The sequence below is a fragment of the Ornithodoros turicata genome, chromosome 1, assembly GCF_037126465.1.
Source record: "Ornithodoros turicata isolate Travis chromosome 1, ASM3712646v1, whole genome shotgun sequence".
Taxonomy (NCBI): Eukaryota; Metazoa; Arthropoda; class Arachnida; order Ixodida; family Argasidae; genus Ornithodoros; species Ornithodoros turicata.
In genome coordinates, this window is record NC_088201.1 from 47,875,857 (window position 1) to 47,898,417 (window position 22,561).

The 22,561-nt window shown below is 44.7% G+C and overlaps 1 protein-coding gene across 1 annotated transcript in view; it reads left to right on the forward strand.

The window, feature by feature from the left end:
* Positions 1-22,561, forward strand: part of LOC135378178 (DNA-binding protein D-ETS-3-like) — a 121,688-nt gene that overhangs the window by 25,281 nt on the left and 73,846 nt on the right. Inside the window, exon 4 of the mRNA XM_064611106.1 lies at positions 11,626-11,712. Within this exon, the coding sequence (XP_064467176.1) occupies positions 11,626-11,712 (87 nt within the window). The remainder of the gene's footprint in view (positions 1-11,625; positions 11,713-22,561) is intronic.

Here is a 22,561-nt window from a genome sequence, read left to right on the forward strand (position 1 = left end):
CAAAGTACGTGCTCGTCTCAGGACATTTAAAAAGAAGGATGTATTTAAATAAGGGCTGGCTCTAATTCATGCTATATAAATATCTCGCATTTCCTCGAAGACACCGAATTAACAAGTTAATGAATTTTAGGTAATTAATCGTCCAGTAGTTACATGCTCTTTCCCACAGGATGTCCGCCTGGCCGCATAAACCACCCGTGAAAACTGCATCAAGGTAGCTCTAACAATAAAAATTATGTAACGGAGTTAAAAAATTACGCCCTGTATAATAGAATAAATTGCTACTGTAGTAATGATATATGACATAACGAGTACAAGAAAGTAAAATGATGCATATTCCAACTCGGGTACAATAAATCCCAAAATGCCTTGACGTTTGGAGGCTCAGGAAGAAAATATTCATATCATAAAATATTAGTATTTATGTGCGCCATGCATAAGGTAAACTGTCGGCGTCATTTGTACGACTTCCTCTACATACTGGCTTTATATACAGGGTGTTTCACGAAAATTCCCCGGCTGAATAATTCGTGAACAGGTGGCGCCATGGAAGAAATTTCTTTTTGGTAGAGATCCTTGGGACATTGGACATGAACTGTGTAATGTGCGGCTCATTTGCATACACTCACTAATTAAATAAACATGCTAACTTTTAACTTTTACTTCGCACGCTTACGGAACCTCTGTTTTACGCATCGGGACCTTCGGCGGAAAATATTCCAAGGAAAAAAGATGCATCGACACTTAGTGATTTTTCCGAGTAATTAATTGGTTTCGGTTTACATATTTCTTGCGCGGAGCAGTGCACCAGTGCGCTCTTTGGATCAGCTATCCGGCCGTCAATTTCGTGTTCATCCGCCTGGTTCACGCACGGGGGCGACGGAAGATTAGGAACAGCCACAAGAGACGCTTTGGTATTTGTTCTCAAAGCGACTGGCGGTTCTGTCGTTCCGTAGGTGAGATAGCGTGCTCTTATCATGGATGATGACGAATGCGCCTCGAGCGCTGTGAACTAGTGGGGTACACTCTTAAAAATTAGCTACACCACATAGCACGCTCCTAGCCAACCATCATACTGAATGACAACGTTCTCGCTCGATTTGTTGAAAACGGGAGGCGGGGCCTTTTACCCTTATGTTCGGCATAATTGCAGTACAAAAAAGGCGTACGCCTCCCATTTTCCTCAAATCAAGGGAGAGAACGTTGTCATTCGGGATGATGGTTGGCCAGGAACGTGCTATGTGGTGTAGCTAATTTTTAAGAGTGTACCCCAGTTCACAGCGCTCGCGGCGCATTCGTCATCATCCATGATAAGAGCACGCTATCTCGGAACGACAGCTACGCTACGGAATGACAGAACCGCCAGCGCTGTTTACCAGTCGCTTTGAGAACGTTTCTTGCGGCTGTTTCTAATCTTCCGTCGCCCCCGTTCGTGAACCAGGCGGGTGAACCCGAAATTGACGGCCGGATAGCTGATCCAAAGAGCGCATTGGTGCACAGCTCCGCGCAAGAAATATGTAAACCGAAACCAATTAATTACGCGGAAAAATCACAAAGTGTCGATGCGTTTTTTTTCTTCGAATACTTTTCGCTGAAGGTCCCGACGCGTAAAACAAAGGTTTCGTAAGCGTGCGAAGTAAAAGCTAAAAGTTAGCATGTTTATTTAATCAGTGAACGTATGCAAATGAGCCGCTCACTACACTCTTAAAAATGAACTTCGCCGCATAGCGCGCTCCTAGCCAACAATCATCTCGAATGATATCGTTATCTGCCCTGATTTGTTGAAAACGGGAGGCGTACGCCTTTTTTGTGACACTTATGCTGTTCATAATTGTCACAAAAAAGCCGTACACCTCCCGTTTTCAACAAATCAGGGCAGATAACGATATCATTCGAGGTGATGGTTGGCTTGGAGCGTGCTATGCTGTGAAGTTCATTTTTAAGAGTGTACTCAGTTCATGGCCGATGTCCCAAGGATCTTTACCAAAAAGAAACTTCTTCGATGGCGCCACCTGTTTACCAATTATTCAGCCGGGGGATTTTCGTGAAACACCCTGTATATTTACCCTTTGGAACTTTTACTAACGTGCTATGCGGTGAAGTTCTGTTTTAAGAGTGTATAACACGCTGAAGGCCAACCATTGCTCGGAATGCCGTTCTCACTCCTGTTTTGTAGAAAGCGTAGGGCGTACGCCCTTTTGTGACAATTAACATAACTTCGTCCACATCGAGTCCACAAAAAGGCGTCCACATCCAGTTTTCACCAAATGAGGAGCACGAACGATGTCATTCGGATGATGAATGTCTAGGGCCGTGTTTTGCATTTTTGAATTGTACACTCTTAAAACAAAGCTTCACCACATAGCAAGCTGAAGGCCAACCATTGTACAGAGTGATACGTCTATCACTCTTGATTTGTGGAAAGCGCGGGGCGTACGCCTTTTTGTGACAATCAGCATTTCTGCATAAGTGTCACAAAAAGGCGTAAGCCTCCTGTTTTCAACAAATCGGGGGAGAGAACGATGTCATTCGGGATGATGGCTGGCTAGGAGCGTGCTATGCGGTGAAGTTCATTTTTAAGTGTGTACGAAAGATCTGAGGAAGAGATTATGCCTAGATATTTAAAGGTATCGACGCTTCTCATTTCCGTCCGATTTTCCGTGCATGGACTGTTGAGATATTTCCCCCTTTGTGGAGATTGTAAAAACTGTTTTTGTTTTGCTTTCGTAACGCAGGTAAAAGCAGAACAAAACAAAGCAGAACAAAACAAACAAAGAAAAGGGTATCGGAAGGGAGTTGCCTCAGGACAGAAGCCGCCGATATTTCGAACAGAGACTGTTCTTCTTCTGGGCACCGTTCTCATCATTGGCATGGTATTTAAAGGGTTAGGTGTGACGTGTTTAAAGGTTCATGCGAATTGTGGGCCAACAGCCCGGAGGGAAGAAAGTGTCCGTACGGGCTTCTACGGCCGGAGTGAATTGCTGCTTTGTTAGAGTGTGGAGGGGATTATGTGAACGTAGTGATCTAGGCTAGAGTCACTAAATAAGCTTATTTAGTGACACTAATCTAGGCTACAGACCGGTTACAGAAAAATGGAAGGTTCATGAACACGTGGACGAAACGGGACAACGGCAACAACAACAACAACAAATAAGTTAATGATATTGAATGGGGAAATTCGCCACTTAAGGTGCGGCCCACTACCCCAAGGCACGATGGGGCAGGATGTGATGTGTCCTGATGATGAGGTGATGAACGATGCTAAATAGGGATAGTCAGTGGAGTCAGTATGACATCAGAACGGTAGGCAAAACCACAGCACTCAAAAATACACACACAGCACACAGGTACGCAGGCAGATTATAGGGTAGAGAGGAGACCAACAGGCAAGAATTGGCAAGCATATAGCGAAAGATAAGGAGGTTAGTGGTTACGTGGGGAAAATTCCAGAACGAGCAAAGGGCTTTTTTTTTGCCATGCAGAACATAACAGATGATAATGGAGGTAGAAGGGAAAAGCATATTTTATTTGTGAAGTGTTTCTAGGGTGCCTTGTGATGTGTTGATACCGGACGGGTGAAGAGCGTTGAACTTGTATATGAGATAAGACTCCCTATCACGTCTGTCACGTGTTGATCTAAACCCGATTTCTAGAATATATAGTTTAATGTTGTCAAAATTGTGACCAGGAACGTTAAAGTGTTCGGCGACTGCTTTGGGGAGTTTGTTGGACGTGTCGGTTCTGTGTCCGGTTAGGCGGTTGTTCATTTGTTGGCCGGTTTCACCAATGTATTGCATAGAGCAGACGCTCTTCCGGTTCGCTGGATTTCTACCCATCTAAGAAAAGGGTATGAATCGATACTGACGTAGACGTAGGAATCTGTATAGTAAAGGGTGATGCGCCAGAAGCACTAGAATGCTAATGCTCGCGGTTATATTTATTTTGTTTCTTTTTTTTTTCGTGTTTTTCATAGCAGACAAAAGGTTACACCATTCACGTTTGAACATAAGTTTTTGAGTTACACAAGGGAGGCCGGGCTATGCACAGTAATCATCGCCTCTATAACGTATTTAAAGATATTCCGGTATTTGCAGTGTCACTCAGCATCACAAAGAAATGGAGTAATTTAGCTCGTAAATCGGCAAAAAGAACCGTATCTTGGCAACATGAAAACAAAACAAACATGCCGCCATCTCCCGGCCAACTGCAAAAGAACAAGAGAAAACAGCGGGGAAGAACGATTGGCTGCGAACCAACCAATCGGAAGGCCTCATTTCAAGCTATCGAGCGAGAGCGAGCCAGCCTATGAGCTACCAGCAGGCGGTGACGTAATAGGCCCACTTAGGAAGGCGCCGCGTTCGCGCTTCGTTTGGCGTGAGACCCGCGCTAAAAACGAAAACAAGCTTCCGTTCATTTTCGGGAAAGCGCTGATAACAAAACCGGAACTTGGCAGCAGCGTTGAACAAAAATGGCACCTTTGAAACGCAAGTTGCGCGTGTCAGCGGGTTCATTTTGAATCCCCTTTCGTTCGGCTTCTGTGTGCCGCTACAATAACAAGCCTCGTTTGGGCTATATATGCCTTCTTCTTTGAAGATAAATGGGCATTGTGAAAGTCTGTTTGTGAGGCGAAATTAACGGCCGTTAATTATGAGTCAGATAAGGGAAGATAACGCGCAACACAATGGAAGAGGGGGTTCGATTCCTCCTCTGATATGTACTGCTGGGTGTCCTTTGCAAACTCTGCAAGATCGCTTAATGTTTACTTGTGTAATTTTGCAGTACATTTTTGGGTACAAAGTTATACTTTGCATACAATATTTATAATGGGAGTCTAGCGAATGGGAGGGGAGCGGGAGCGGCATTTCGGTGGACCATGTTTCCCTTTATGCACACGGTGGAAGAGGTTTTGATCGGATTTTGAAATCACGTTTAATAATTCACAGAAACGTGCGAGGAAAGCCTCTAAACTGAATGGAATATTTCAGATGAAACGTTCGCGGGTACGCGTATACCATGCGCGCAAACTAGAAAGACGGAAATCCTTGGGCCCTTCCTTGGCGAGTCGTCATGTACATGCACAATCAGACTTCCGGCTCAGGGCAATGAACTATTGCCCACCAGTGCCATATGACGAGCAATCCTTCAACAAGCTAGCAATGTGCTGCGCAATGAGGTGGTGATGATGATGACGATGGTAGGAGAAAAATATGGAGATGTGTGAGCTTGCTTACCGCAGGGTTATAGGGTTGAGGGCCTTCTGAGTACCGTCTTGAAAGTCTGTACCTTTTTACATACATACATACTCCGTTGGTCATACATTATTGAAATTGAAAAAAAGAAAAACAAAACAAAACATAGAACTCCCACTTGTTATCCTTTCTTGTACTCAGCACGTGGATTCTATAATTATCACCGATTTTAATCATTTTTATATACGTGTTTCTGCATTTCCTATTGCAAAAAAAAAAAAAAAAAGGAAAAGGAAAGAAAAGCAATAGCTTGCGATCGGGGCGGGGTGGATCAAAACGAGGCACAAATTTCCAATAGACGACTTCAGAAAAAATCCCAGAGAGCTTATAGCTTGCGCCGCTTTGAAGTATGGGAACTTGCTTATCAGAAATGTGGAGGTGGTCTCCAAATTGTTTCGATTTGTCCTCTCTTGGCCCACTGTCCATGAGGTGTCAAAGTCAGCGAGAACGAAACGCCTCTTCTCCTTTTCTCATCACAATAATGTCCCAGGATGCAACGCGTGCGCAAGGATCGCTGGGATTTCCTGAAATCGTCTCTCGAACGTCATTTTTGATTTGTGCCCCTATATTTTTAAAAAGGGAGCGTTCGTAATGGTTTTGAGCTCCCGACTTGCAAATATAAAAGCAGTAGACTACGTCTATAATACAAAAATATACTGTGGAATTCAAAATCCATCATCGCCCCATTTTGCCCCGACCCTCGGGGCAAGACGAGACAACCTAGCAAAGTGAACCGCACCAGTTAGTCTCGTATGTTCGAAACCTACGAGACAATGAATGAAAAAGAAATGCCTCGGGAACAAGCATAAAGCTACTTCCTTTATTGGCTTATATCTTTCTAAATGTCACATTGTCGCGTTATGCACGGACTTCTCACCAATCCTGGTAGTAACCGGCATCTCTTAACTTTCGACCGTCATCATTTCGGTATCCGTTATCATACATCATCTCATCCTGGCTACAGTCCTGACGCTGCCCACATAAGTGAGGCCAACAAACGGCAAGCCGGTCTCGTCACCCCACCACCACCACCACTGTCGCGTTATGCCCTGTGCATATTCTTACCTAAATAAATTTTTCTGCTCAAAACCAGTAAACCTATAGAGAGCCAGGGAGCCCTGTGAAATCGGTCCAGGAAGCACAATCCCGTGTGTAACATTCCGCCACCACACCGGCGGGCAGACCTTTCGGCAATCACACGCCCACCACCAGCCAACAAGAGAACCTATACATTTTGTACAAAGCTAGCAATCATCAAATATAGTGCGAACTTACTTCGACACAGCATAGCCGTCTAAAGCTGCAAGCATGGAAGGAAAAAGAACTACAGAAATTAGCGCCTTATTGGCGAGTCTTCACCCTCCATGCAGGAAGAGACGATTTCGTTGTTCTCTCTTCGACGCGTGCACCAATCACAACAGTTCCCAAGTCAAATACAGCGGACACGGAGAGACGTACTCCTTTCAGTAAAGCAATCTTAGGAAGTAACTTAGTTACAAGTAACTAGTTACAGTAACTGTAACTATAGCAACACGTCCCGAAAATGTAACTTGTAACTATAACTACTACTTTTCTCAGTAACTATACGCACGCGTAGATAAAAAGTACATGACCCCTATGACCTAAATTACCTTAACTGTAGTTACTTTATTTCGAAATCGTAGATTTTCACGATGATTTACCCACTTTGCGTTTATGTCCAGTATTTAATTCAAATTAATCTCGGATTCTTCAACGTCAGTTTGAGGAACGAGTGTAAATTGGAAAGTTGTATAGACGCCTTGTGAAAGCTCAGACTCAGCTGTTTGCCAAGTAAGAGACTTTTTTTTTTCTTTCATACTCGAAAAGAAAACCCGCGAAAGATGAAAAATACCACGCGACAAGACGCCCGTCCGCCGCGATAACAGCGCTATCGAGTGTGCCATGAATGAAAGAAGTCCGCTCCTTCATTCCAATTCCTCTGCACTCTTAAAACAGAGGGGGGCACAGCGTCAGCGACAGCGTCAGGGGTCCCACTGTGCCCTGTGCCATTACTCTATTTCCCTATCCCCATGGCTGCGCACTACGCCTCAGCTCCCTCAGTGACTTTGAGTGCTGGAGAACGCTCGTGCACACTCTAAATACCGTCTAGTAAAGGGTAAAAATTTTTACCCTCTAGTTTAGAAGTTACCCTGTATCCTATGGACAATACCCTCTATAAACGTTACACCGATCACCTATAAATAGAGGTGTTGCTTACCCGCGACACAGACGTAAAAGTTACAGTTTGGCCAGGCATGGCTGCCTCTTCACAGACACTCTACAATAATGACGCTGAAAATCAGCTCTCATTAGTGCAGAAAGCAAGCTGTTTGCAACATATACGTAATTCACCTAAAGACACCCAGTGGTGAAAAACTACTCATCACTACATGCACAACAAATAAAAGGAAGAAATAATTGCAAGTGGAAAATATTTATTATTGAATTGGCAAACCTGACACTCCAGCGAGACAGGAGCACGAGGACGTCACAATACAAACATACTTCAGCTGTGGTGAACGACATTTAGTTTCAACGAGGTACTTACTCACGTTGTTGCAACTCAATCTCAGTACGCTGAAAACATTCCTATTCCTTCCCGATATCTGAGAATGACACGTCAGCGACGCGACTATGTTATATCAGAGGCACATGAAGAAGTAAAACACAAGGATGACAATTGATTAAGCAAAAAAAGAAAGAGAAAAAAAGGACGAAACAAGTGTGTTGAGCCGTGTTGAACAGACCAGAACAGACGCTGCGATCGGTGTTGCTAGACTGCGAGACTGTCCAACAAAAACGTAACTATGAAAACTTTGTAGTGAGCATACGGTACAAATACCCTGCTAAAGTTCCATTACTTCAATCTTGTGCTTCCTTCATATTTCTGAACACGATCCGCAGTTCATTCAGGGTGCACGAACTTTGAACTCGTGCTAGAACAGCTACTTTTCGATAATCGGTTAATCTCCTATATTTTAATTGGAGATTTTAGGTTGTCGTGCGAAAACGTACTTTAGTAGAGATTATCTTGGATTTGCGATATACACATTAGAATGCACGCGTAATGTATGTGTAGATGTAATGTATATGTACGCACTTGTGATGCCTTTGCCGGCTCGCAAGGAATCAACAATTCCTGCAACCAAAGACGCCACGAAGGTCCATCCTAACCCCCTGTTCAGAATATGTTTAATATACCGATATACATATACAAGCATCAATATGTACACATACATCATCTACAGTCAAAGGAAGAAAGCCATCTCAGATCCTATCCTTGCAATTGAATATTAAATTTTCATTTTTCGTGTTTTAAAAAACAAACCATAGGCACATTCTCAGAGCTCTAGAGCTTCTGAGCTGTAAATCAGAACGGACGTAGCCGATTCTAAAATAAACACAGAACAAGAAGTTCAAAAATGCAGATTGTCTCATCTTGCCCCAACCCTCGGGGAAGACGAGACATCGCGTGGGGCAAGATGCGACACGCCATGGTAATGCCCCTAATGAACTACACAAATTAGTTTTTGCAATCCAAGCGCCTACACAGCCCCCTTGAGCTCAACGCCCACACTCTTACAAATGAACTTCACCGCATAGCACGCTCCTAGCCAACCATAATCTCGAATGGTATCGTTATCTGCTCGGATTTGTTGAAAACGGGAGGCGTGCACCTTTTTTGTAACACTTATGCTGTTCATAATTCTCACAAAACAGGCGCACGCCTCCCGTTTTCAACAAATCCGAGCAGATAACGATACCATTCGAGATTATGGTTGGCTAGGAGCGTGCTATGCGGTGAAGTTCATTTTTAAGAGTGCACATGATGTGCAATAGACCCACACAGAACCAGGTGCTATTTCCCTCCACCGTCCTTTGCAAACAAGGCACCGTCGGTCTGATGTGTCGCTGGTCGCTCGCTAGTGCGCTAGTGCTTTGTTGGAAATATCCTAGGAAACAGGAAAATTTGCTGGAAAATCCTAGGCAATATCCAAAAAAAGGAATCTCCGAGGAACAAGAATAAAGCCGCCTGATAGTTGACTTATCAGTTTCTAAATTATATTAAATTTAAATTACATTAAATTTAAATCACATTAAGTTATCGCGTCTTGCCCCGTGCAGATCATCGGATGCATTAATGTTTCAGTTAAACACCGGATAACCAAGACTGCCCATATTTTGCATATACAATACACTCTTAAAAATGAACTTCACCGCATAGCACGCTCCTAGCCAACCATCGCCTCAAATGATATCGTTATCTGCCCTGATTTGTTGAAAACGGGAGGCGTACGCCTTTTTTGTGACACTTATGCTGTTCATAATTGTCACAAAAAGGCGTACGCCTCCCGTTTTCGACAAACCAAGGCACATAACGATATCATTCGAGATGATGGTTGGCTAGGAGCGTGCTATGCGGTGAAGTTCATTTTTAAGAGTGTAGGATGTGTACTTACGTACATTGACAGAATAAGCCAGCGACACGCTGCTGCACATCTGACAAGAAAAAGGACTACAGATAATCCCGCCTTTTTTGCGGGTCATTACATTTCAGGCACAAGTAACTGATTTTTTTTCTCTCTCTCTCTTCAACGCAAACACCAATCCGGACAATTCTCACGTGCAATAAAGCGGACATGCAGAGCCACCTTTGAGTGAAGTTTCAAGCGCGTGGAGCAACGCGTCTCTGAGACAGGCGGCGTCGAGCAAGAAACGTCGCATCTTGCCCCTTGTCTCATCTTGTCCCACCTTACCCTACTTCTGTCCTGGGGGGACTCCTCTACACCGGTTGCGCCACAACACGTTGCGGGCAATAGCAACAACTAAAGAGAGAAATCTATGCCTGTGGCGCCTTCGCCCAAACTTTCTATAACTCATATCACTACACATCACTTTCCAAATTCCCACACATCAATGTTCTTCCCCTCGCACTGCGCATTTTCAGTTTCACAATTAACTTCATTGCACATCATACCAGACGGGGTCGCCACCAAAGCGTGACCCCATTCCCTCCCTCCGATGACATCACATGTCGCACACCACAGCCTAGCCCAGCGGGGTACGCCGGGGATGCATTCTTATTAGAACAATGCACACACATGCGTATGTGGAACGTCACAACACGGCCATCATTTCTAGTTCGTTTAGGCACCGTTTGTCTTTCGGGGTGGGAGCACCAGTCGCCGCTCGCCGCGTGATACAGAGGTCACGTGACGGGGGATGATCCGTATGGAGGCAGCCAAAATGTCTCGTGGGAATCCATGTGGAAGAAAACGGATACTGTGGCGAAGTCAACCAGCCGCGTGGAATCGTTGAAGGGGAATCAATTGGGCGAGAGTCAATGAATAGAGTTGCGTTTATTATGTGAGACGATGCGCGCCGATTAAAGTGTGACATGTTGTATAAGCTCGTTATAACGATTCAATTTGCTGGCTCGACGTGCTGACCGGATAGAGGTTCTCAGAGGACCGTGCGGAAGTGTGTACATCACATCGGTAGAAAGGTGTAGGGTTGGAAGTTTCGCACCGCTGGGGACATTTGCCAGCACGTGTTCATTGGATAGCCGCGGCTACAAGCGTTGTAAAAGTGGGTCAAAAGAAAAGGGTAAGGTAGAATAGCTTTGGCTGTTGAAGGACACAAACAATACATACTCTTCGTCAGAGAAGGCACTTTGTGAGGTTTATTTCCGCATCGAGGAAGAAAAATGCCTTATTTTCACAATTCGAACTTTTGGCAGTGGAAGAACGCACCCTTACAGAATTGATGATGGATGCATGGGGACGGTTGTCAGCCGTCAAGGATAGCCTCTGCCACATTGACTTGCAATGGATTTCTGATGCGCAAGTGTTCATCAGAAACTGTGAGATTATTGAGGTCTTATACGAATTACTCATAATTAAACAGTCGATGCTCGTTAATTGAATGCCAAGCTAACAGCCTAACGGAGACTGAGATATATTGTTGAAGGATAACTCGACGAAAGAATGGCAGTTGATGAAAACGCACCAGAGGTAGCGGTGGGAAATGTTTCATGTTTGTTTCCTCGTCGTTTCTAAGCGTGGTTGCCTCAGCCTCGAGGACGACACTAGAGGTCGCGAACTGAACCCAGAAGCCACAAACTCGGAAACCATTGTCGTAATACTTTACAATCATCGGGTGATTATGTAGCGGCCATTTAAAGTTGCAGTTGGGGAATTAATGATGAATTCAGGAACCGATTTATACTGAATCACTAACAACATCATTGTTTGTATACGTATACTGCGGTAACGTGCCGCATTCAGTTTGTCCTTACACCGGCAATGTTTATCCGCACGTGTTTGGAGAAAGTTACTATTGGTCATTTTTACAGGAAACGGCACAAGCAGCAACAGCAGTAGCAGTAACAAGTCATACCAAGGTCAGCATGATACGCATCCATTGAGGCTCACTAAAACTGGTAAGTTTTCCTGACTTCCTGGCAATGTGGATGACGGTGTAACCCTCACGGCAATTCTGTGACAGACAGAAAGCCGATTTTCTCTCAAATCGTGGCAAGTTTGTAAAATAAAGTACATACGAGTAATAAGGAAAATATACTTATACCTTTAAAGCAAATGAAAATCATATAACAAAAGTGCAGTTTGAAACGAAAAAAAAAAAAAAAAAAACTCTTGGCTTGGTGCATTTTCCACTGCAAGTTTTCATGTGCACCAGGATTTTCCAGGCAACTGGATGTCTCTTTATACACAACTGTACAGCTGCGCAGTGCTTTATTCGTTTCTCCGTAAGTATCCGTCACGCATTTTCTGGTCACGATATTCTGGGGGGACTTTTGGAAAAGTCCCGTCCTGTTTCTTTCTCGAGGTACAAAGAAACGAACTTCGCTTGTCTTTCACCATCGCGCACAATGTCCAAGTACATGAAACCAGCACAATCTCGCTATGCGTCAGTTGTCTTCGCATACTGTGCTAGTCGACATAACATTTTGATGATAACGTCGACTTTTGGGAACAATGATCCCCCACCAGCTCCATTATAAAACGGAAGCGTCAAGTTATTCGTCACGGGAACCCCTGGCGCTCGTAATTAGTTGCGCGCGTGTCGCACGCGCCCGACGCCAGAGGGTCGCCATCAAAGCGAGCCAGTCACGTGACCTCCCTGTGAGCAAGTTTCGCTTCCGGCAGCCAGCGGGACGCGCAGCGTTTTTGCGTGATGGGACTTTGCGTGGTTCATCATAGAGAAAAGCCGTAGGATCCGCCCTTTGCCCCGTCGATGTGAACAATTTGAGCTGGCCATGCCAGTCGCGTGTGTTGACAGGATGAGCGAAGCGTTGCTAATGGTATGTAAAAGACCGCGCATCCGCAACTAGGAGCGCTGTTTTGTTGCCCGTGAGAGCATGATTCCACTACAATGTTAATGGTGGTCCTCGAATTCACTTTTTTTCTTCTTCGTGGCATTTTCACTGTTCGATGACGAACCGTCCAGTATAAAATGGGACAAAAAGGAGATTTCTTGCCTCTTACACTGCACTGGTACACTGGTACTGGTGCACTGGTACTGGTAAGAATCGTTTTACAACCCCTTCAGCTGTACAGATAAGATGGATGTCGGCTGAAGTGCGTTGTAAATTACTTCTTGCAAAAATCACGTTTCTGCACAATGATATTCATCGATTCCGTTCAAGCTTCAGTCTTATTTATTTAGTTATTCAATCTTCAGTTCCAATGCCCTGCTTCTGGTGAGTGAATAAAATTTCACGTTTTTTTTTCGTTTTTTTTTTGCCTGAATTGTTCCCCGTCATTCGATATAAATGCATAAATTCTGAAGACATTTTTGGGGATATCCGAAAGTGGAGGAGGAAAGCAATCGTCGGACGTGCCGGTTTGGCCAACAGGCAGGCCCATAGAAACCGATACAGGACAGCTTTTATAATTCAAACACTCGAGATACTATTCCCAATCCGCCATTGCTTTTTTTAATGCCTTTTAACTCGAGAAATCTAACTATTTCTCTCTGAAAGTCATCCACGGCTGGGCGCGTTCAGGACTAATAGGAAGTCAAAGTGAGCCCTAATAGTTACTACGGCTAATAGGGTCATAACTAGGGTTCCGAGTTTTCGGAGTTTATTTCTGGGCGTTACCGGATGATGTTTTTCGGAGTTTATTGTTTTTTCAAAAAATTGTGTTTTTCGGAGTACATGATGTGCAGCACCGTTAATATTCGGAGAAAACTTGACGACGCACGCACAGTTGTGCAGCGAGAACGCAGTTCTCACATTTATTGCTTCAACACTAAAGAGGCACAAGCTTAACATTTCGTGCGACGCACACGGAGGTGTTCCGCAATTCCAAATGCGCCCTTTCCGTGTGCAGTGCTCACTGTTATGCGGCAGTACTTACATACGACATCTGCATCGCGATCGCGGGACGATGTGAACTCCTCGAAATTAAGGTACTCCTTGACGTAGTCGCAGGGCAGCTTTCGCTTGCGTCCCATCTTGTCGTCAGCACTGCAACTAGTTGGCCCTTCGAAAAGACCACTCCGCATGACCTCGGTTCGATGCTTATTTTAGTGCTTAGGTCTCGTGTAGGACAAAGAAATCGGAAAACAGACTGGGGAAAAATCGGGGCGGTGAATCTTCAAGTGGTCGAGATGACCGCCGAAGAAAACGCTAGGTCCCGGAAACCATTATTATGTTGCGGTGGGGCCGGTATCAGAGGTCAGAAGAAACCCAGAACACAAAAAGAGGCCAAGAACAATAACCCGGTTATCAGGGAAAGCAACTGCCAATCGGAGTTTTTCGGATTAATCCGATTTGCTTAAAATTTTACCGGAATACGTTTTTCGGATTTTTTCGGATAAATCCAAAAACCCGGAACCCTAGTCATAATGAATTCTGGTATTCTAAACAACCTGCCTCAAGAGCATGTTTGTGCAGCTTCTCAGTTACAGACAAAAAGATAGAGCGTTCGTGCTTGGAACTGCGTAACGTACCTATATAGCAGAGTTCGAGGTAACTCGTTACAAGTAACTCGTTACTGTAACTAAGTTCCTTTTATTTGGTAACTTGTAGCTTAACTCGGTACTTTTGCGCCCTGGTAACTTTCAGAGGAACTCGTTCCTTTTTCAGGTAACTTTGCCAAAGTAACTTAAGTTCCGTTACTTTTAACTCGCTTTTCACTCATGTCCACATATTTTCTTGTTTTCTCTCCGATTCCTCCATGGCATTTTTTACCATAAAACGTGATATTCAATCAATGACAGTATTTTATTGAGGAAGTAAGAACCACTACCATTGAAATGAAGCTGAGCCATTGTGCGCCCACAGGGAGTAAGATGCAAAGCGTTCGAATAGACCTCTACCAGAGAAACGTCATTATGACATTGGTAGACAGACTGAGACCGAAACAAATCGAAAGGAGAGGGCTGGGTTCCACGAACGGGCACTTGTTCGCTGCTCCCATTGAAAAAAAAGTAGGACCGCAATCCCCTCAAGACCGTGGATTTCGGGCGCGACCATGTTCACCTCTAGCTTCGAGCGTAGTTCAATTCTACCAAATTTTTGGCGCTGTCGAACACTATGACGTCATTTGTTTACAAACAGGGAGAGGTCTATTGTTGGACATAAACGAAAACGATCTAAGCGTGCTGCACTCCTCCGCAGGCAACTCAAGGTCTAACTCAACTGCTCACGCGCTCTGCACCTGCGTAATGCTATTTTGTGTCCGAAGTAACTTGGAAGTAACTCGTTCTTTTTCTTAAGTAACTCAGTAATTGCGAGTTATATTTCAGGCTGAAGAACTTCGTTATTAACTTAGTTACATTTTGCACACGATAACTTAACTTGTAACGAGTTCTTTGTGACGGGTAACTTCTCAATCTATGCTATATAGTATATAGTATACCTATAGTATATTTCCAAAATAAAGTGTTCATAAACCGCTGTCTCTCGATATACTTATTTTTATTTGCGCAAAACGCTTATGCAGTTCAACAGATTCTCACTTCCACCATGGAAAGCAACTCATGACGCTGTTTGGCGCAATCATCTTTCTGTGCCGCCGATGGAAGAGCAGCCAAGTTTCTTCCAGCATCGATACAAATAACCTGTCATTGGACGTGGCTCCGAAACAGGCACAAAATCCGGACACCAGCAGGGAACAGGAGAAGATAAAGCATCCACTCCCTTCCACTTCTAGCAAGTTTCGGTTCTGCAACGATTCCTTTCCAGCCTGCCTATGGTCTCTCCCTCTTCTACGAACAACCCTAGCTCCCAGGGAGCAAAAGATCGCTGTGTACTCTCGTCCTCCTGGCGGGTGTAAGAAGAGCGGAAGTAGTGCTGCAGGGGGCGCTGATGTCGCCGGAAGGAAGGAAGGAAGGACGGAAAGGGTCGAAAAGAAAGTTCTCGAGAAGTGCCACTCCTTTATTTTTACGTCTTCCTCCCGGCATCTTGCCTTCAGAAGCTATTAATCACACCGAGCTGCTTCTTTTTATCTTGCCAGAAATTGCGCTCGACTATTGTTGCCCCCTGGAAGCTTCGGAGTAAACACAAACAGCAGTTCGCCTTGAAAAGACGCTCATGCGAACACCTTATTGATTGGGACAAAAACGCTAGCGCATTCTGCTATGCACTTATGGGCAGTTAAGGCACCTGCAAATCAGTCAAGGGTTGATTGATTGTTTGTCACCGTTCAATTTATGCGAGCAGGGAACGGCCTCCCGTTAAGTTTTCAATGCTGCACGAGTCGATCGTTCATTACTGCAGGATGACGCAGACTTTTTTTAAACGAAAGATTTCACCCTTTCCTGCTTCCCACTCACCTCACCTTACTGGGTATAGGATATTCAATTTCCAATCGAGAGTGGAACATTTCAATTGAAGTATCGGATTTCGTGTGTGAGAGAATATTGTTACTTTTAAAGTGTCATAGACTTCAAAACAGAAGGCTTCACCACAGAACACACTGAAGGTCAACCACTGCACAGAATGATACCGTTGTCACTCCTGATTCGTGGAAAGCGCGAGTCGTTTTGTGACAAGTAACGTAGCTGCATAATCCTCACAAAAAAAGAAAAAGAGGAAGAAGAAGAAAAAGCGTACACCTTCCTTGTTCAACGTATAAGGAGAGAGAACGATGTTATTCGGGGTGATGGTCGGCTAGGAGCGGGTTATGCGCTGCAGTTGTGTTTTTAGAGTGCAGAAGCGGTCTCAAGAGACTGCCGACTAATATCCAGAGTAGTGAGAGTACTACCCACAGCTCCTCTCGGCCTTGCCCGGCTATCTGAAACTCAGCATCCGAAATTTCAGTTACTGTTCTGCTCAAAAGAAAACTGTTCGCTTGCAAACTTGAAGAAAGAAAAAAAAAGGGAAGAAAAGAAAGACTGCGTCACACATAGCCATCAGATTACGTCAAAGAGATCGATGCTGTACCGGCGGTGTATAAACGAGCCACAGCAATATACAATGAAGGGCTAATGACACTTTGATGTTGTGGTTAACTACGCATTTTATTGCACATCATAATAATGAGCAACAGCAGTTACTCTTCGAAGTGACGTATGAGACACAGACTCTTGAGCTGCCGCTGTGAGCCGACGCACCTGACACCTCCAAAAGTCGTTGCCAGCGGAACCCTGCAGCGTCACTAACTGCATTTTCATGGACGGGTATGTCGACTGAAAGCCCTAGTCGACTGGCAAAGTTTTACATGACAGTCGACTGCGGCACCCAAGAGCGCTGATGAACTCGACTGAAACGCTGATATATCAGAAGCTGCGAGCTAGCTCATCCGATTTACATGGTGAAGTCAAGTTGACACCTGAAGGCTGTCGGACGACAGATGTCGTTTGAACTACGTCATCCTATAGCGACGTGTTTCCGCTGTGTCGACGTCCCATTTAAGTCGGTCTACTATATGTTGGTTTACATGCAGGGGAGAGAACTACCTGTTTCGCCCAGTCGAAATAAACGCGCCTACACTGGCAGAGCGACACACCGTGACGCAGCACGAGCGCGTCATTGCACGACGCATTGCACGACGCAGCATTGCAGCACGAGATTCGGTATTCCATTTCACCATTGTCCCTTTTGCTTCGGAACTTACATCGATGCAAACAGCCGGAAGAAGCTCACGGAATGGGCGGCGGCTTGACCTTCTACCGTAGCGTATTCATCCTCCGTCATCATGTCCGTGTGAAATGACCGCGCTGGCAACTTCCACAGTGCCCGTTGACGTGACACCAAGAGTCATCCAATAGAAAATTCCCGCTCGCATAACACGGTCACGTGGATCTGGTGGATCTCGCTCGTTCTCGAAAACGTGCCGACTGTGCGTGAGGGTCAAAATTGTCACACGCGCGCTAAATATTCGCTTCTTCTTCTTCTTCTTTTTTTTTTTTTTTTTTTGTGGAAACCCATGGTGGTTGTCAAACATTTCGCCACCAAATGCATGTACAAATGTTTGTGGGGGGGGGCACTCCCTTCATTTCTCTTCCCAGGAAGCCATTTCAGTCGTATGGAAAGACTACACGCTGATACATTTTAAGTTGCCAGTGGACTACAGACTTTCGTTTTTTGTGTCTTTTTTTTTTTTTTTTTTTTGCGGCTATTCGAAAGACAGTGATCTTGGTGTAACCGAAGTGCCCGTTCCCAATTCTCTTGCCTGTTCAGAACATATTTACTATATTTATTGTTGTCTGACTTTTCGCAGAGATCTCGACGAGGACACCAACGTGGTTCCCTCTTTCGTTATGTCATGAAGTCGCATGCTTCCACAGTTTGTGTCGGAAGGAGTGGCAAGAGTGTTAACTTCTCCCTTCGCCAGTCACCGAAATCGAAAAAGCGCGCGAGCCACGACGAAGTAATCTCCGCAGTCGTACATAGATGGCAGGACTAGGCTGCGCCTTCACCGCCTTCGCGATTGCTTTGGTTGATATCACAGTAACTAGCAGATATATATGTACACATTTCTCGAGATCATTTTAGCCTAATGGTCTCAACATAAGTGTTCAACAGAATGCCACTGCATGAATATGATACACATATGGGTTACGGAAAGTCCGTTTGAATTTGAAGTGTCGACACAGCACACCCCGGTGCACACAGCAAAGGACAGCATACGGGGATAATACAACCAGCCCTCAGCCTGCATATAGACGCGCAGGAATGATCAGCCAGCCGCTTGGTTAAAGAGGTCGTGACACTTTGAAATATGTGGTTCATTACATGATGTATACGCACTGTACCGCATGCTAGAGTATTGAGGAAATTGAAATAATTATTTTTCTCCGCGTCGCACTTAACGTGATACAAACCCTTCAAAACGGTTACGCGTCAAGCTCTGGAGTGAGGGGAGCGAGATCTACGATCATTCCCATTGGCACTCGTTTAGCACGTGACCTCTCCTGCGCTGCCTCACTGGCGGAGACGCTTACAGCGATGCGCTTACAGCGATGTCGCAGGCTTGTGCGTAACGCGTTACTAGTAATTGCGTTACTTGTAATCAGTTACTTTACTGTTAAACTAATTTTTCGAGTAATCAATTACTTTTCTGAGTAATCGATTACTCAGTAATTGATTACTTTTCCGGTAGAGATTAGCTTATCTTTCAGATGTTCTGCCCCACCCCCAAGTCAAGCCCCTGGTGCCATCAGCCTTTGTTGGGCTGTACTAGTACTACTATAGCAAGCGGAGGTGATTGTAATAACGCTCTGGAATTTCAGAGTCTCTCTCCCTAATCTCTTCCTACACCAGTGTGATATGTACCTGAAGCTTTGGAGGTTTAGTGAGTCATGGGGAAGTTCCACGCAATGCTCTTCCACAATCGGGTCAACGTCTTCCCGGGCGATCTCTTTGTCCTACGTGTTTTTGTTTGTCTTGTTATTTCAGCTGTTCCGCTGTTGAACCTTTTTTTTTTTTCTGAGGCACACAAAGACGGTTATAATTTGCGTGAATGCAGAGTAACGACCGAAGTAACGCGTTACTTTTCTACTCGTTACTCAATTACATTTGAAGTCGAGTAATTGGTAATGGTAATCAATTACTTTTTTCACAGAAGTGACGGTAACGGTAATCAATTACTTTTTTCGAGTAACGGGCACAAGTCTGGTCAAAAGCGGATGCGTCTCAGTATTCGCAGTCTCTTTTTTTCCTACTGTTAATTTGCTGTGAAACCTGGATTGCGTGATCCCATCTATGCAAATAAATGTCTTTCACATCTACCCGGCACAAGTTAGGACGAAGTGTCGCAACCTCTTTAATGTTCTACATCGTTGTATATCCACCGAGCCACTTCACTCTACCCCATGCTACTGATACAACGACCAACGCGCTGTCGACCGCTGTCGATCAGCTATAAATTCTCTCTAAACTCATAACCAGCTTCAAATCTCCACTCACGCTAAGCCGCTATCGAAAATATGCTTCAGTTTGTTGGGTGCCATTAACGCGGGGAAGCCGAAAAGAAAACAAAAAACGAAACGAGTACAACCATAATAATAATCGGGAGTAAGCCCCATCATTTCAAATTTAGGAGTAGTGGACAACAATGCACCACTGTTTGTCTCGCTGCCCGCCAGGGGGCTCCACTCGCCGTGGGATTTCGCCGTGGGGTTCAATCTAGGTCTCCCGACGTTATTGTTGCTCCACCCCGTGGTGGGTCATGCGCTTCAATTGCGGCCACGTGGCATGGTGAACGTTCCTGCGTGTCAGGATAAAACACATTTCGCGTGCGTGCGGCGAATGAGTCGTGCAGTTCGCACAATTGCTATCGTCGAAAAGATTGAAATTGTCGTTCGTGTTAACAAAGGCGAGCTAAAATGTGTTTTGACTGCCAGGGTTGTAGCCTGACCGGAGCCAATTTTGCAACGGTATGCGAGAACTCTATGTTCCAAATTTGTCCCCGCTTTCCGCCATGCGGAGTTAGAATCTTATATCAAATGTTCTATCGCCCGAACATTCAGCGGCTCATTTTAATATACATTAGACGTGACTGTGAAGCCCACACTGGAACATCAAACTAGTACATCAACTACGCAAATAAAATATATATTGCAATAGTTGTTAAATGAAACATTTCGTACCTAGCATTGGACAAAGCGGGGCTGGACGAAGCAAGGGACAAATCGAGCTTTGGAAAATCGAAAGTGGCAACCGAAATAGTTCGTGTGAGCGCTGCGGGGCACATGCCTTGAACTCCTTACACCAGCAGTAATCCTTTCCGGAAGCAACAATGAGCTGCTGCTTGAGAAACGTGCCAACGATTTTAGTGTAATGCCTTGACTGCAAATGACAAAACGAATGAAGCGATGAAACGATTAGGAGAAAACTTTGTCTTATAACAAAGTACTCCCCTAATCATTTCATCGCTCATTCGTGACGGGATTATGTGGCTGTGTCCACTGAGGAATCTAGCTCCATTCAACAGCAAACGCATGAGCAAGCTGCGATATTCTTATGATAAGAACGCAATATGCCTCTTTGCCACAATTCTTTGCTATCGTGCAGGCAAAGCACGCTTTACAGGCAGCACCAAAACCGCATCTGCGATGCGAATATGAATATCGGCGAAGATTGAGACTTTGCTGCAAATATTTGTTATATTGGTTTTTGTTCGTTTGTTTTTTATGAGTTGCGGGAGATCTGAGCCAGATAATTCGCCTAACAGGATGTACTGCGATGGTATGCTTATACTTACCGCCGATACAGTACCTAAATCTTGGTAAGTAATGCGCGTAATAAAAAGATAAAACATCTTTTTACGTGTAAAACGTTTTTAATCTTGTTATCACTTCTGTTGACCGTATTTGACTCAGTTTCAACATTTCCCGATTGCTCGTAAGTAACTCGCGCTAACAACGTTAGCGTTCGCTTTGCATACCCCTCAAGAATGCTTCCTCCTTCCTTTCTCTCTCTCCCTCTCTATCACCTTTCCTTGGATGTTCGAGGCGTTCGTGTTCGTCTAAAGCGACTACGATGACTCACTTCAAATTGAATTACGGAAACTTTAATTCACAAATGAGGCGTCGCAGTGGACGAAATACGCTTCATCGCACACTCAAATGTTTTATGTAGCGCCGTAAAAAAAGAAGAAAAAACAAGTTCGATGTAACACACTGACCTCCAACGCGACGATATTTCTTAGCGCGTAACAACCGGAACAAGAAAGCTGTTTAACTAAACGCTTTTCCATTTGGTCAGACCACCGTCAACAAATGTAAATAACACATGTTGTATGTGTAAACACATCATGTTCCGTTCATGTTCAAAATTGTAAGTATTCACCGAAGCCTATATCGTCCTTATGTGTGTGGCCAAGTATTAATACATCGTGGCGGTCTACGCACAAGCGATCGACAAGTCCCGCAACTGGCTTTTAGTCAAACGTTTAGGAAGTAACCAGACCCGACAACCGATATCACTCGCATCCTAAGATTCCCATCAAAACAGATAAAAAAGCGTACCCATCTCATAAATAACCCGGATAATAAAAAAAAAAACTCACTCTCTCACACACTCGAGTACCCAGCGGTGGTTTAACTTCTGCCTATTATACCTACGCAAAACAACTCTATATACAGAACAACGCAGCAGTTTTGACTGACAGGCTTCCCGATAGATGGAACGATGTCACCCCCGTCGTGCACGTGACTCGGACGGCTGCCATATTGTCGCGCACAATAATGTCCCGACTGCCCGCTTTTAGTGCGGGGATCAGCCGTGCGTGTCCCGAATTTTTCGCTATACACGCGCGTTTTCATTTTATTGTCGCGTGTATGTTTTATGGGCACCGTGAGTGATCCACCACTGATGCGGCTCCGGAGTGAATGTTTCCCACAGTGCGGAGAGATATGGAACCCCGCGAACTGATGTACATGTATTTTGAGTGCGACGTGAGAAATGCGTGCACGATATATCTCAAAAGAGACAACATAGCTCGGAGGGACCCGTGTGGAAGCATTGTTGTAGTAAGCGCGGTCTGTAATGGAAACCCTCGAGTCATGCTAGTCGGGATGTTATTGAGAGCGCGTGGAATTACATCTAAATCGACAAATCTCTTTTACTGAATCGAAAAACAGAAAAAAAAAAAAAAAGAAACGATCTATGTAGCGGGCTTTGCTCGAACATAACATAAGCGGGATTCATAATATGTTTTTGAACGTAGCCTGTTGACCGCGTTCATCTCGCCGTATTGCTGCTTTTTTTAAAAAAATATGTTTATTTAAGTACGGCTTTCTCTCAGGGGTGTGTCCCGCCCTGTCTAACCGGGTCTGACCTCTGTCTAACCGCCGCACTTCTGTTTTTCCTT